This window comes from Chionomys nivalis, chromosome 20 (genome assembly GCF_950005125.1).
Source record: "Chionomys nivalis chromosome 20, mChiNiv1.1, whole genome shotgun sequence".
Classification (NCBI taxonomy): domain Eukaryota; kingdom Metazoa; phylum Chordata; class Mammalia; order Rodentia; family Cricetidae; genus Chionomys; species Chionomys nivalis.
This window is the reverse complement of record NC_080105.1, coordinates 50,768,461-50,784,372: the sequence shown is the minus strand read 5'-3', so window position 1 is coordinate 50,784,372 and position 15,912 is coordinate 50,768,461. Positions and strand designations below refer to the sequence as shown.

Genomic DNA, 15,912 nt, shown 5'->3' with positions numbered 1-15,912 from the left:
CAAGCTTGTGAAGGAAGAAAGAAAAGTGGTGGTGGGCAGGGGACGAGGGACAGGGAGGTGGGGCAGGGATGCCTGGCATCAAATTGCCTAGCTCCAGAAGGCTAGAGGCAGCTCCTTCCCTGCAGTTGTGGCTCCTGGGCTGTCCCACCCCTGGCCTGTGGCTCCCTGGGTTGTCCGACCCCCGCCCTGTCAGAGATGACACTAAAGGATAGTCTCTGCTGTACGGTCCACCTGTACCGTACTGCCTGTCTACCACATGATGGTTTGTGAGTCAGGCAAGGGGCTGGAGATTGAAACATACACACAGACAGAGACATGGTCATCCTTGCAACAAGAATGCCACTTTTATTGTGTTTCAGGGCAGCTTATATAGGGCTCTCTTTAACTAATGGCCATGCCCTAGCTCGAGGAACTTTTGGGCTGTAAGCCCACCAGAAACCACGCCCCTGCCATCAGGAACTCATGAGGGTCTCATGCTCAGAGCAGCTGCAAGCATAAGAAAACAAGTTGTTTACTCCAGCAGGAAAGGGGTCATAGAAAATTCAGGGTCTAGGTCTGCAGTCCCCAATGCTCTGCACAACAAGAATAGTGTTGGGTGTGTCTAGAGCCAATCAGAAACCTGTGCTGTTGTTATTCCATATGGATTATCAGAAGTACAGAAGAGGAAACAGTGTGATATTCTAGAAGGAAGTGGTATTCTATTAGCTTAACTCATCCTCAGACTCTTCCTCTGGGTATCTTTTAGATTCATTTTCCCTCAGCATTTTCAGTCTCCATGTTCCCTAAGTATACGTGTCTGGGCCCCATCCCTTAGTATGAGGCGCATCCTTGAAGGCCTGTTGTATTCCCATCCTCGCTTTCTCCACTCAAGAGCAAGTGAGGCTCCTCACTTCAGTTGCAAAATTCACACAATCCCATGGAATACACACTGGCTGAAAGACATCAGCAAATTCTGGCGGGGCGGGGGGGGGCACTCATGTATCTAAGTTTGTTTCCATGACATTTACATTTTCTGCAGCACACACACACACACGCATGCACGAGTAGATTAGTTACTGTTTTTTTCATCATGAGGCCCACAGTTTAATGACACAGTCCATTGTGGCTGGGAAGGGTCCCAGACTGACTAAAGAGAAGAAAGCAAGCTAGCACCAGCATTCATCTATCTCTGCTTCCTGAGTGCTCACACACGTTGAGATGCTGCAAGCTTCTGCCTTCCCAGCCATGATAGTTTTATTTCCATATATATAAAGATATATATGTGTGTGTGTATCTGTGTGTGTGTGTGTGTGTGTATATATATATATATATATATATATGTTTGAATGTTTGTGTTTAAGTGATGTAACTGTTCGAAAAACTTATTAAAGTTTATTTCTGTGGGAAAATTTTCATATATTTTTAACTTTTTTTGTTCTTCTCTTTTGCAATCTCTAGCCAATGAGAACATTAGTCATGACAAGCATGCCATCTGAGTAAGTGTTCGTTGTTTTGATAACATTCTATTCATTGTAAAAATTTAACCTTGTGTATACTGTAGGTCTTCGTGCCTTCAGGACATTTACAGAACTGAACTGGATCACTTTTATTTGATATCACTAGTATGGGGTTAGAAGATCATCGGAAATTGAAAATGTAGTTAAATGTGGGCTGTCGAGTGCACAAAGCTTTTGGGGTCCTTTGCATAGCATTAAGAGATTTTATTTATTTATTTATTTTTGCTGTCTTCTTTGCTTGATTAATTTCTAATGGTTTTGTTTTTCCACCCCTCACCCCATGAATGTTCAATAAACTGAGCAGTGTGGGTCGAAACATTTTCTTACAGATCTTAAAGAAACACCATGGCAGAAAAAGCTTTCTCCATGTGGTCTAAGAGATATCTCTGCATCTCGTGGAAGGGTTAATGGCTTGCTGGCTTGCTCTTATCATCTCCTTTAAACATTTAGCACAATAAAGAACAGCCAACAAAAATATATAGTACTATATTCCTTGCAACGGATTTTCAAATTTGTGCTTAAAGAGGAAAAACCACATTTTTTATATCAATTGTAGGTTTTGAGGTTTTAAGACATTCATCAAAACACTGAGCCATTTCAGGGAAAACATGCTGCAGGAAGCATGTGCACTTAGAACATTTGTGGTGGGCTCCTTTTCCTGCCCATGGCATGCACCGAGTGCCATGTATCACAAGAGAGGAGTCCTCTTACTGTTATCAATACCTTTGATGTGCCATGAACACTTCAGAGTCTACTCTGGAAATACTGAATATGAGCGTGATAAAGTACCTGATTATTCTATAAGTTAAAAAAAGACAGCCAGTTATTTTTCTCATTAAAAAAAGACAGCCAGTTATTTTTCTCATTAAAAAAAGACAGCCAGTTATTTTTCTCATTAAAAGGTTTTAAAGAAAACTTTTCTTTTCGGCAGTGCAGTCCCCTGATCCCTTCTCCTCTTACACTTTTTACATATCTTGAGACCTTGGATGGTCTGATTCTCCGTTGATTAACAAGGCCGTAAAAAGGCAGTTGTTCCCAATTAGCACATTCATGAGCTGCTGTAACTGCCAGGCTTGGAACAGACAAGACCAGATATTCCGAAGAGAAGTTCTAAACTTAATCCTCTCTGAGATGCTAACGAGCACAGCGTCTCCAGGTCGGTTGTGAAGGGGCCATCTCCACCCACTCTGTGGAGCCCTAAGATTAGAAGTTGAGCGAGGTCAGCCCTTCTCACAGGGTGAGGCTGAGCTCTTGGGGGGCTATTTACCCAAGATAAGACTCAGAGAAGCACTCAGGAGCAGCAAACACTAGGAGATGACACTGCAGGCCACCCGTTGTGCTTCCCCAGCGAGAGGAAGAAAGCTCCTGTCTTCACTGACAGAGACCACAGCCTGGCCCAGAAGGCCTTTCTCACAGCTTGTGATTCACTAGGGATTTTCAGACAGTGCTGGGGCAGGGGCCATGCATACTGGAAGAGAAAGAAGCGGTCGATTGGAACTAAAGGCCTGTGTAAGGATGCTAGAATGCCAGAGGAACATTTTGAAAAACAAAATAGAAAGGCATGCCAGCCATTAAGAGAATGACAGGTTAAAGATGCTAGTGAACTTTGAGAATTAAAAAGGTAATTCAATTAGAGTCCTTTTTTCTTCTTTTTTTTTCTTTTAATGGGAAAACTGCATTTGACACTCCAATAATATTACGTTTTCAAAGTAAAATAAGCAAGTAATAAATCAGGTTCTGAGCTAGTGGGGTGCTTGTGAACAAAGGTTCCACTACCAGACCTGGTGTTCATTCCTAGATCTCTCGTGGTAGAAGGAAGGAACCAACCCCCACGAGCTGTCCTGCCATCCACACACATCATGGCTCCTGTGCACACACATGCATAGTTTAGAAGAACATGTGCACACTGGTCAGAACTGCATGAAAGTGCATGGTGTACAGTAGACTGCTGTCAGGAGGCTGACTTCCAAAGCCCGTGTATCCCTGTACAGCCTGTGTGACTCTGGAGACACCATGGGTAGTCTCATGGGCTTGGAATTGAGATCTGAAAAGTTCTTGTTTCCCCAAATCCCATGTTCCTGTTTGTAAAGAAATCAAGGTGCGAGCCCTGTAGCTAAAATGAAGCCAGATTCTGAGCCTCTGTTTGTCTAACGGACACACAGCGTGACGGCTGATTGCTGACTCTCTGGTCCACAGGAAGCAAACACTCATCATCCAGGTGGTGAACACACTGAAAGGCTTCTCGTTTACACCTGAGGTCTGTGAGTCTACCACCCACGTGCTGGTGGGGAAGTCTGTCCGTACCCTGAACGTGCTGATGGGGATTGCCCGGGGATGCTGGATTCTCTCTTACGAATGGGTAAGCCTTGCACTCATCCTTTACTTTAAAATGAGGTGCTTGCTAGATCCATTCCAATTTAGGCGATGAAGTGAGCAGCCATGCCTGCGCTTACATGCTCTGAAGAGAGCCAGGGAGGGTGTTCTTCCTACAGTCAGTTACACTGAGAGCCAGGGAGGGTGTTCTTCCTGCAGTCACACTGAGAGCCAGGGAGGGTGTTCTTCCTGCAGTCACACTGAGAGTGCTCAGAGAGCGTGGTGAGGCTAAGCCTAGAGGATGGCGGGAGCCTTTGTAAACTCCCAGCCTCCAGTGGAAATAAGATCAGAACAGGCTTGGGCTGAAAACACAAACTGGGTTTTCTCACATGCCAGTGAGGGTTGCTGTGTGTTTGACTAAGGAGTGATGTGAACTATGCTCTTGATGGCTCAGAAGCCAAAAAGAAAAAACTCCTCCAGAGATTGTTTGCACAGATGGATTTGCTTAGGATGAAACATGTTCGCCTAATCCCTTTTGGATATGTTTCGCCAAGCACGCATGTATCCTTAACATTATTTTCTGTGCATTTAAGGCAGTCTTTAAAAATGTATCATCGTTTTCATAATTGATAGATTGTGATAGTCTGTCAGTCACTATGTTTTCCTTTTGATCCTCAGCCTAGGGGTCACTTCAAAGCCCATAAGCTCACTGCTGATGGGAGCAGCAGCCTTGGTTACTTGTGTTACATTGACTCCCATGCTCTTTTCTCCTCACCCAAGAATGTGCTACATTAATACTGGGTTAATTTAATCCTGTAGGATTATGCTGTGAAAACAAGCTGCAGATGTACTGTTAAGAATGGCTCTAAGTCTTTTTCCCGTGTCATAACCCCGCTCTCTGTTACAAAAGACTTAAGAGGGATGGGGAGAGTTGCAATCGCTAAAGTGCTTGCTGCGCATGAAGACCTGGGTTCAAATCCCAAGGCCTACATGAAGTCTGGTGTGCTGCATGAACTTGGAATCCCTTCTGTCACTGAGGAGGCAGCTACAGGCAGATCCCGAGGCTAGTCTAGCCTAATGGGCGGGTCCTAGTGAGGAATGCAATCTCAAGAAACAAGGTGGCTGGCTTCTGAGGAATGACACAAGCTGGAACCTCTGCCATCCACACACATGTACACACACAGAAAAACACGCAAAAAGACTTAGATGTGTGCTTAAAATTATGATGTGCAAAACATTAAAAGTAATCTGTTTTGTTTTGTTTTTCAAGACAGGGTTTCTATGTGTAGCCCTGGCTGTCCTAGAACTCACTCTGTAGACGAGGCTGGCCTCGAACTCACAGAGAGATCCAACTGCCTCTGCCTCCCGAGTGCTGAGACTAAAGCCATGCACCACCATCACCCGACTCCAGAAGGGTATTCTTTACATATATAGGTATCCACACTGGATTCTGTGTTAGTCTGTTCTGAGAGTTGGGCAGCTAGAAGAGACCGAATGAGAGTTGGAACACTCCCTGTCAACTTGCAGAAAGACACTTGTCTGTAAGGGGGCACACGGCAAAGGAACTGTCAACATCCCTGCTCCATGGTATAGTTAAGGTTTTTTATTGTGGATAAGAGAGAACATCCAGAGGCATCTGGAAGAGTCTAGAGCCGAGAGAAAAGGAAACCGACTGGGCATGGCTAGGGCTATGCATTTACACGAGAAGGGAGGATAGCAAATGGTTAGAATAGAGCATAGTGAGAAAGCAGGCGAGCTAGTGTGGGAATAGTGAGACTGGGGGATGGTTATGAGGGAGGCCAGTAGCTGGAGCAAGAATTAGACTAGGGTGGGGACTGATGGAGCCTGGAGGCCAGCACGGGCTTTGATTTGCAGCCACAGGTACATGTCGGTAGAGAGCCATTTGTCCCTTCTGCCACAGGTAAGCAAAACCACTCCTTTGCCTGATGGGAACCAGTTCCTCAAGTTCCTGGAAAATGTTTGTTTCCTTTAGCTGTCAGAAATCCTCCCATAGTTCAGGTTAAGCTAGACCTAACTCAATTTGGACTCAGGCAAGAGGCCCGCCCATTCTGGAGGACAGAGGAATGGAAATGAGATACCCTTTGCACCTCACAATATTAGAACCCTCACACTTCTACTCAGTGTCTGCCGGTTCTTCTTTAATCACATACGGCCCCCTAAACTCTGCTCTGTCTACTTCATGGACTTTCCAAAAATGGAACAGAAACTCCATTCTCCCACTTCCCCAAGTGTCAAATAGTTTTGCTACCAAAATGATATCTCTGCCACCCCGAGTGGCCGTGATCCTTCTGGAATAACCTTCCCCTACAAGTCTCTTGTCTTCAGTACCTAACTCAAGGCTCATCTCCACATCCTCCTTACATCACCTCCCCTTCTGCAGAACTAGATCATTCCAGAAACAAGCTGCAATACTTTGTCCCAGCACATCACAAGGACCACTTTCAGTGCCAGAGGACAGCTCCTCACTCAGATTTTCCAGTTACTCATTATGTTTAGACGGTCATTCAAATCAGGGCTGCTTAAATAAATCACTCTTCACGAAACTGACCAAGTTATTTTAAAAAAACTCTTAACATTGGCCGGGCTGCTTTGCTAGGTGAAGCTACTCAGCGGCTGCCACGGCAGTTAGGATAAGGTACAGCCCTCTCAGCGTGTTCACATGTCACCCCCAGGATCACACCTGCTCTAACAAGGCCACACCACCCAATCGTTCACACATAGGAGCCTATGGGGGCCTTTCTCATTCAAACCACCCCAGTTACTATCCACTGTCACCATAGTCATATGCAAAATCAATGTGTGAAATAAAGAAATCAGAATCATAGAATTCTTCTCATCGTTCTGCTGTCATAATCTTTGTACCCTCTTTTCCATGCTGTCCCCTAGGCCTTGCAGAGGGTGAGTGATGTAGATGCTAAGTTCTCAGCAGCAGCCATTACCTTCAGTTACGAGGTTCTTTTTTAGCCACTACCTTTCTGTGCCGGGCAGCCAGCAGCCAGTCTAAGACATAAGTATTTAGATGCCCATCTGGCTACACCCAGCCTAAAGCCGGTAGTGAGTTCCTCACTAGGACCTGTGACTTCCCAGCTATAGATTTTTGCCCTGGTTAACAGAACCAGATACGTTTTTCTTCCTATGAAAGGAGGCCTGATATCCAATCCAATACTATAACTTTCTTTCAAGCCTTTGAGTACTGTATCACCACAGGCAGCCCCTTCAGATCTTGACAACACTGTTTTGGAGACTTGAATCTTAGGCAAAATGCAAACGATTGCAGTGCCAGCAAAAGCTAACACAGCACTATGTGGGAAACGTGAGTCCGCCACAAGAAGCCGCTATCTGTTCCGGGAACTCTGCATATTGTTCAGCTGCCGGCTTCTCCCTTCTCTACCAGCACATGCGTATCGATACTGCTAGGGTTAACCTTCAGGAATAAGTCAAGAAATTAACCAGGCCTTTTTCTCTAGTTATACCAGTCTTCAACAAGGCAGGGGTTACCTCTTCTTGCACAGCCTTCCTTCTTGCAATTTTATTATTCCATTGTTTCACTTTGCTTGTGTTAGTGTGTTTACATATTTGACTGCACATATGGGTCCAGGAGCACGCACGCATGGTGCCTATGTGGGGTTCACCTTAGGTGTTGTTCCCCAGGTACTTTCTAACTTCTGTTTGAGACAGAGTCTCTCATTGGCCTTGAGCCTTGCCAAGTTGTCAGACTCTCTGGCCCATGAACTTCCAGAGGTCTGCCCATCTCTGCCTCCCGGCTCACCATGACTGGCATTACAGATGTGCACCACCACTGTACCTAGTGTTTTACTTGAGTTCTGGGGTCTAAATTCAGGTCCTCACCCTTGCAAGGTCCATGCTTTACTGACCAAACCATCTCCTGAATTTCCTCCTTGAATTTTGAAAAGGAGTCAATACCTACATAATATATTTATTTGAGAGAGATGGTTGCTGCCACCATTAGGAAGATCATTGACCAAAATTTCTAGTTTAACATCCAACTTAATTTGCATCTCCAGGCAGCATAGAGTCGTAGATAACATTACAGCCTCCACAGGTTGTGGCTTCCCTTCATGTTCATATGAGTTTTCATATTCTATCCTGAAAGATGGCGTGGACGATGCTGTCAGAAGTTCTCACCCTCCATGGGCTTTCCTTTAACTCCATCTCCAGTGTAGTCGGGGGATTCTTAAAATATTCTCTTTGGCTAGCATCAGAGACTTAGCTCCAAGGAAAACATTTCTGAAAATGTTTTTATTTCAGGGTTTGTATAGTGTTCTCAGGAAACCTCTGTGAAAGACCACTGTTGCCGTCCTTCAAAGTCAGATGGCTGCCTCTGGCCAGTTCGTCACAAAAGCTCCTGGTGATTTTGTAACACAGTTCGGTGTGAATTTTTGCCTAGTCTTCCATTATTTTTCTATTTGAGAACTTTGCTGATTTCCTGCGTGCTCACAAAGCAGTTAATTTCCTCAGTGTTCTGTTTTCTGAAAAGTCAACAATCCATGTTTCTCTGAGTTCATGACTGAATTGTCTGACATATAAGTAAGAGAGAACCATGGTTGGTGCTGCCGGTTCCTGTACGTGGGAGAACAGGAGTAACCCAACAGAAAATAAGCTGATATGACCAAGTATCCATCAGGACTCAGGCTGCGTCAAACATTCTCCTCACCTTGTGCCTTGCTTGCTGTTCTTGGCAGCTTTCTCACCTGCTTGTGGTCACTAACAGCTAGCAGAGTGTCCTGTGACCCCAGTCCTTCCCTTCTCTAGTTCTTTCTCTCTCTAGGCAGAAACAGACTGGCAGCTGTGGAGAATTCATCCTGTCTCATATTTTAAGATGCCAGCTCTAAACAGTTCACAAACAAAGCTTGATAAGAGGTTATAAATGTTAAATCAGCTATAAATCCAAATATTCCTACAAATTTTCAAGGAACGTAGAGTAAATAATCAAGTGCTTTCTGGTTCAGAAAGGATGGAATGAGCCTCTACCTTGGGATGATGTGATCAAGGTGGGGCTCTCTCTCCCCTTGGTTTACTGGCATCTAGGATGGAATCAAAATGCTCCAGAACAAAGCCTGTCACTCGTGTGTCTGAGTCTCTCACTTCACAACACTCACTTCACTGCTACTCATTCTGGAACCAAAGCTGAGAGCTCCCAGAACCAGGTCTGCCTTCTGTTTGCTCAGTATCTTATCCTCCCTTCAGAAGACAGGCTATTCAGAACGAGGCATCTTGGACACCCTCTCTTCTTGAGCCTTACATTAATAAGTTCTAAGGATGGACGGCTAAGCAGATCGCTCTAGCTCTGTCACATCTGCACCCAGAGTTTGCCTAGCTCCTCTAGCTACGCACGCAGTTTTGGCTTAGTCTGGCCACACCTGGCAGGCAGAGACGTCAAGCTCCCTTGAGCTTTCACAGACTTCACTCCAGAGAGACTTCACCCCTGCCTCGGGTTAGTGCATGAAAGACTGCAAGCTGCAGAGAACTTCACATGTGCCAGCTCACGGGGCCCTGCAGAGTGTTTTGCAGCATAGAAACTGCATTTTTAAACACGTACCAAGATGAAAACACAATGCAGAATAGCTTATCTGGGTCTCCAGCATGAGTCTTTGAAGCAGTATTCGGAAAGGCCTTGTTCCAAGGCAATGATCATTTATCTTAGTACATCCCTGACTTGCAGATTTTCACCACGAAATTATATAGATTCTCTCTACCAAGGTAAAACTGTAGAGCTCATCTGTTTCTGTGCCTGTGCTGTGCCCACACGCTTTTTCCTCAGGGAACTGGCCACGAACCACTACAATAAGGATTCTGTCTGGAGCCCTTCCCTGACCCTCTGTCATCTTTTGTCCTCTGGCGGGTCCTAGAGCCCTCTTCCCACACTGGAGACACAAACTGCCCGTGATCGAGAACAGATCAGAGCACAGCCACATGGTTCCCCTGGAAAATGAGGTCCTTGGCATTTACCTTGATGAGAACAGTGGATAAACGTATCTGGGAGGGACAAGTGGTGGCCTTTGGAGTCAGAGCCGTAGTTTCAGAGAGAAGACACCGTGAACCACCACCACAGGCTTTATCATGAGGAAAGCTTTACCATCGTGGCCTTTTTCTTTAAGGTGATCTAGAACCAAGTGTAGCTTCATAGGTCACTGCAGAAGGATGGGAACTATTCCAGCTAGGAGATGGGAGGCTTTTGTCTGTCTGTCCTATGCCCTGACTGGGTTTCAGGGAGGTTAGAGCAGAAACAAAGCCACCAGCAGCAGGCAGGTAGAATGATCCAGAGAGAAATGACCATGACAAGGGGAGTTATAGCACAGCTTGTGGGTAGAGAGCTTTGGCCATGACAAGGCACCTGTAGTACAGGTAGAGTGTAGAAAGCTGGTCTGCAGCCGATCAGATGCCACAGATCTGACAGTGTGTTATGTGAGGGAGTAGAGGGAACTAAGTGACTCTTCCAGTTTTACTGAAACAACATGGTGATAGTCACCATGGGGATAGTGAGGGAGAAAAGCGTGAACAGGCCAAGGTAGTGGATACAATAGAAAACTCTGAATTATACATATTATGCTGGAGATTTCCTAGCAGGTATTCAAGGAGAGGGAGGTGGGATATGAGAGAGAATATGAGAGAAAATATGAGAGAGAGGTTTAGTGTCACGGAATGATTGTGCAATGAAGACCCAGAGGAAGAATAAGGCCTAGGCTGGGCCAACACCTAGGAAAAGCAAGGGGAATCAGGAAGGACATGTTACTGCACATTGTAAACACACCCACTTTATTATTTTATGAAAATAGCCCCTGGTTACAGTTAGGTTTAAAGTACATGTTTCTGTATTGGGCAAATAGTCTCAACGAATTAGACCAACAGTTGGTAAGTGGAGGCACTCAGTTTCGCTCAGCTTGTCCCTGTCCCTTTGACAGTATCATGGACACAGGGACCACACTATTTTTCTATGCTTCATTTTCACTAAAAGCCACTGATGCCGGATTTAATATCTGGGGCTTGGTTATCTCTCATTATGATTGAGATCTCTGGGACATCACCTTAAACTGAAATCCAAGTTCAGCACTCACTCTTAGAAAATCCTTCAGTGAGTGGAGATGGTTCTGCGTTAGGAGAACTGGCCACTCTCACAGAGGACCTGGGCTAAGTCCCCCTCCTATGGTGGCGCATAGCCTTCTGTAACACCGGTTCCAGAAGATGCAGTGCTCTCTTTTCATGTCTGCTCTTCGTTGCAGGTTCAGAGATGATTTCTTACTCCTCCCTCCCTCCCTCCCTCCCTCCCTCCCTCCCTCCCTCCCTCCCTCCCTCCCTCCCCTTCCGTTGTACTGAGTATTTAACCCTGGCTGTGTGCTTGCTCTGGAGCACTGAGCTATACCTCCAGCCCAATTTCTGATGACTCAATCAGTCTTACTTTTGATAATAGCTTGGAATATTTTATCCATTGGCACACATTGGAAAATTCACCCGTAATTTGAATTAACTGGAACTTTCCGACAGCTGCCTCTAGCCATCTGTCATTCAGATCTTTGCCAGTGACACTGGGATGCTGTCGGCTGTCCACACTTTCAGGGTCTCTGAACTTTATCCCCCGGGGAGCATTGTACTTGAACTATGCTAGTCCGCTCTTAAGTACCTTTGTGGATGAGTGCCGACGTCAGCTTTGAGGAGGGCTGGTAGAAGAAACACTTGGTTTTCAAGACATTTGTACTGTTTTTAAAACTATAGTTGACAACCTCCCTCATTGTACTGTGCGATACATTTTATGTCTGATTCTTACAGTCCACTTAGAAAAAATACATTTTGCAGAAGAAAAAACTAAACTAAACTAAAACCAACATCTTGGGCTTCCTTTTGCCAGAGAATGAGAAGGATACATTCAGTGTGAGCTTGTTCACTGAAATTGAAATAAGAGCTTGCAGTATATCTCTGCTAGAATATTAACATTCTGCATACCTAAACATTTATTAGCCTCTGGCCATCTCAGGCCATACACAACCCCTGCAGATCTTTGTTTTGACATACTCAGACCAGAATGCGATCATCAGTGCAGGAGAGTGCAGGGCTCTGTCCTCAGTGGTCTGCTCTTCCTCCTCAAGCCTCCACAGTGTGCCACACCTCAGATCCTAAGCAAACCAAGACAGCATCACTCAATGCCACAGGAGACATTTTCCCTTGAATTGTGTTGAGTAACAACAGAACAAGAAAGAAGAGCGTGCATACAGTGAATTTCACTGATAGTGGTGTTTGTGTGTTGTGTTTGTTTATGGAGGACTCCAGACATCCTGGTATTCTTTATTGTAGCAGGACACATCTCAGTCCTTCTTCCCTCACCCCTTCCTTCTTTTCCCAAGACCTTACACATGCCAGGCAAGTGTTCTCCTATCAAATCACACCCACAAGCCCCTTAAAGAGTACTTTTGTCAGGTAACTTAAAGGTGGTCAGGTTTTCTCTGGCACTCAGTCAGACATGGAACCCAGTGCTTGTTTTTATAAGTGAGAGAATTTCTCTTTACCTCTGATGGAGTAAAGGTTGTGACTTGGTGCTCATTTTTTAAAAGTAGTATAAAGTCCAGTGTTTCCCTTAGTAACCATAGCATTCAAAGATTTGTCTCCTTGGTCATAGTATCTTGTGCTCTTATTTCATACTGTGAAGTGATGTTTCTGCTATTTATTTTAGTTACATAGGAATTTGTTATAGTTATTTCATTGTTTTTATTCTGATAAGGAAAGTACGTGCTCATGCTATTTATAAAGATGTTTGGATTTGACATCAAGTCCAGTGGTGAAATGCTGGGTCACCCTGGTCACAGCTTAGCTTATTTTAAAAGTGACTATGACTGAGCAGTTTAGTCTTAGGATCTCAGAGTACCTCATTTTTATTTTAGTGATCTGGAAAGGACTGGGTAAAATCCAAGCTGATCAGGGCTAGTCCAAGTGCTCCATGTGATCAAGCTCAGCTCTTGTGAGCTGGTAAGGGAGATGCAGAGATATCCGGACATGGATGTACACACCTGGCATCCCAGCATGCAGACATCAGAGCAGGAGAGGAGCTTGACTCTGAGTGCAGCGCAGACAACATAGTGAAACCCTGTCTCAACAAGTCACACTTTCTGTGCTGCTAGTTTTTTTTTAAAAAAATATTTATGTATTTATTATGTATACAATATTCTGTCTGTGTGTATGCCTGCAGGCCAGAAGAGGGCACCAGACCCCATTACAGATGGTTGTGAGCCACCATGTGGTTGCTGGGAATTGAACTCAGGACCTTTGGAAGAGCAGGCAATGCTCTTAACCTCTGAGCCATCTCTCCAGCCCCTGTGCTGCTAGTTTTATGTTACCCTAATATAGCTAGAGTTATCTGCATGGAGCGCACTTGAATAGAGAAAATGCCCCCTAAAATATGGCTGAAGGGCATTTTCTTTCTTAAATAATTTATTTAAATTTATTTTATGTGCATGGGTGTGAAGGTGTCAGAGCCCCTGGAACTGCAATTATAGACATTTGTAAGATGCCATGTGGGTGCTCGGTATTGGACCTGGGTACTCTGGAAGAGCAGCCAATGCTCTTAACTGCTGAGCCACCTCTCCAGCCCCAAAGGGCCTTTTCTTAATTGGTTATTGATGGGGGAATTGGTTATTGATGGGGGAGGGCCCAGCCCATTGTGGTGGTGCCATTTTTGGGCTGGTCTAGGTTCTGTAAGAAAGCAGGCTGAGTAAGCTATTAGGAGCAAGCCATTAAGCAGCAATCCTCCATGACCTCGGCATCAGCTTCTGCCTCCAGGTTCCTGCCCTGCTTGCATTCCTGTCCTGACTTCCTTCAGTGATGGACTACAATGTGGACATGTGAACCAAATAAATCCTTTTCTCTCCAACTTTCTTTCAGTCGTGGTGTGTCATCATAGCAATTGCAGCCCTAAGACACACATAAAAAAGTTTATCTGTCAATATGCAAATTGTTTTCTTCTCACCATCTGGAATCTAGTCTGTCTAATAATATCTTTTTAACAGGAAAAAGATTGCTTATTTTTGATGATTAATTGTTTATCTTCTCAGTTTTAAATATCATTAAACTTCATTTGTTTTATGACAGTGTGTTGGTTCAGATGAAAATTAGCTGTAGACTCATGTTTGAATAATTGGCCCCCAACTGGTGGAAATGTTTGGAAAGATTAGGAGGTGTGGCCATGTTAGAGGAATTGTGTCTCTAGAGGGAAAGCTTTGAGATTTCAAGACTAACACCGTTTCCCATGGGTCTCGCTCTGCTTCCTGTTCATGGATAAGGATGTAAGCTCTCAGCTGCTGCCTCAGCACCATCCTGCTTGCCACACTATCCACCATGATGGTGATGTACTCCTATTCTTCTGGGACTTCAATCCCCAAAGACATCCTTCCTTCAATAAGTTGCCTTGGACATGGCGTTTTATGACAGCAGTAGAAGTTAGTACCAGAAGTGGGGTATTTATGTGACAGGTATGGTCATGCTTTTATTTGGAAGAATGTAGACGACTTTGGGGAGGAGGGTGGAAAGCTGGGCAGTGGGTCATACACCTGTAATCCCAGCACTCGGGAGGCAGAGGCAGGTGGATCTCTGAGTTCTAGGCCAGCCTGGTCTACAGAGTGAGTTCCAGGACAGCCAGGGCTACACAGAGAAACCCTGTCTTGAACAACAACAATAATGATAAAAGACGAAGACAACAATGATGACAAGGACTTTGCTACTTTGGACTAGAATAGTTGAGCACTGTAAGAGGTGCTGAATGTGCCATCAGTGCTGAGAAAAATGCTGACTGTGGAGGTTTAGCTCAGGTGGTTTCTGAGGGGAGTAGTATTAGCAGCTGGACTAGAGACCATTCTTGTGATACTTTGGTAAAGACAGCAACTTTCCACCCTTGTCCTAAGACTGAACTGACCAATAATAGACCGAGTTTCTTGGAGGTTTCAAGACAGTCTAATACTGACTCTGTCATGTAGTCATTATACACACCTACAATGAAAAAGAGCAAGTGTGGCAGAAATACATACAAAATGTACAGTTTTAGGAGAAAAAGAGCATCTGGAAATTTAATGTTGAAGACAGGGCTTATAATGAAAGAGACAAAGAAAGGCCTGATATAAGGTGGAATAAAGGAGTGGTGCCTTCAGTGCAAGACCCCACCCAGCCAAGGCCTAAGGAATTCAACTGCTACAGATGTGGTTCAAGGAAGCCAGGCTCCATCCTTCACAGGCAGCCAAACTTGCCAGTGTCATCCCTGTGCTTCTGACTTCAGAGCCATGAAGGATAAAAGAATAAAGGGGTTGCGGAGTCTTCTTTCTAGGTTAAGGAAAACCACTGAGATCCCCAAGATGTTAGCGGTGCCAAAACCATGCCCTTAATCCCAGCGCTGCTAAAGAGAGCTATAGACAGGGAAGAGAACCAGCTCAAGAGAGAGAAGTGTCTTGCAGTTAGCAAAGCTGGAAGGGCAGAGCCATCTAAGCCTTTTGGCTTCTGACACAGGCTGTAGGATTTGGAGTTTTCCCTGCTGGGCTTTGTTCTTGCCTTGGTCCAGTATTTCCTCATTCTGCCTCCTTTTCTCCCTTTTGGAATGGCAGTGCATATTCTGTGTCATTGTTGGAAGTACAGATATGCCTTTTGATTTTATGGGAGCTTGCAGCTGAGAGATTGACTTGATTGGCTGACATTGAGACTATGGGGAGTTTTGAAGTTGAACTAAATGCATTTTGCATTATGATATATGGTCATGGGCCTTTGGGAGCCGGGGAGTGGAATGTGCTGGTTTGAATGAGAATGGCTCTCATGGATTTGGGCTCCCAAACTCATATATTTGTCCCACAGTGGGTGGGACTGTTTGGAAAGGATTGGAAGGTATAGCCTTCTTAGATGAAATCTGTCACTGGAGGTGGTTTTCAAAACACTCCCAGCATTCCCAGTTAGCTCTTTCTGACTCTTCCTTGTAGATCAAGATGTGAGTTCCCAGATGCTGCTCTAGCTGCCTGCCGTTATGCCTTTTCTTCCCCACCATCATAAACTCTCTCCCTCTGGAACTGTAAGACCATGTACACGCGGTGTCATCTTGGTC

The 15,912-nt window shown here is 44.9% G+C and overlaps 1 protein-coding gene across 1 annotated transcript in view; it reads left to right on the top strand.

The window, feature by feature from the left end:
• The window catches only part of Mcph1 (microcephalin 1), a 193,419-nt gene that overhangs the window by 57,902 nt on the left and 119,605 nt on the right, over positions 1-15,912 (top strand). Inside the window, exons 10-11 of the mRNA XM_057752627.1 lie at positions 1,438-1,475; positions 3,693-3,855. Coding sequence (XP_057608610.1) covers positions 1,438-1,475; positions 3,693-3,855 — 201 coding nt within the window. The remainder of the gene's footprint in view (positions 1-1,437; positions 1,476-3,692; positions 3,856-15,912) is intronic.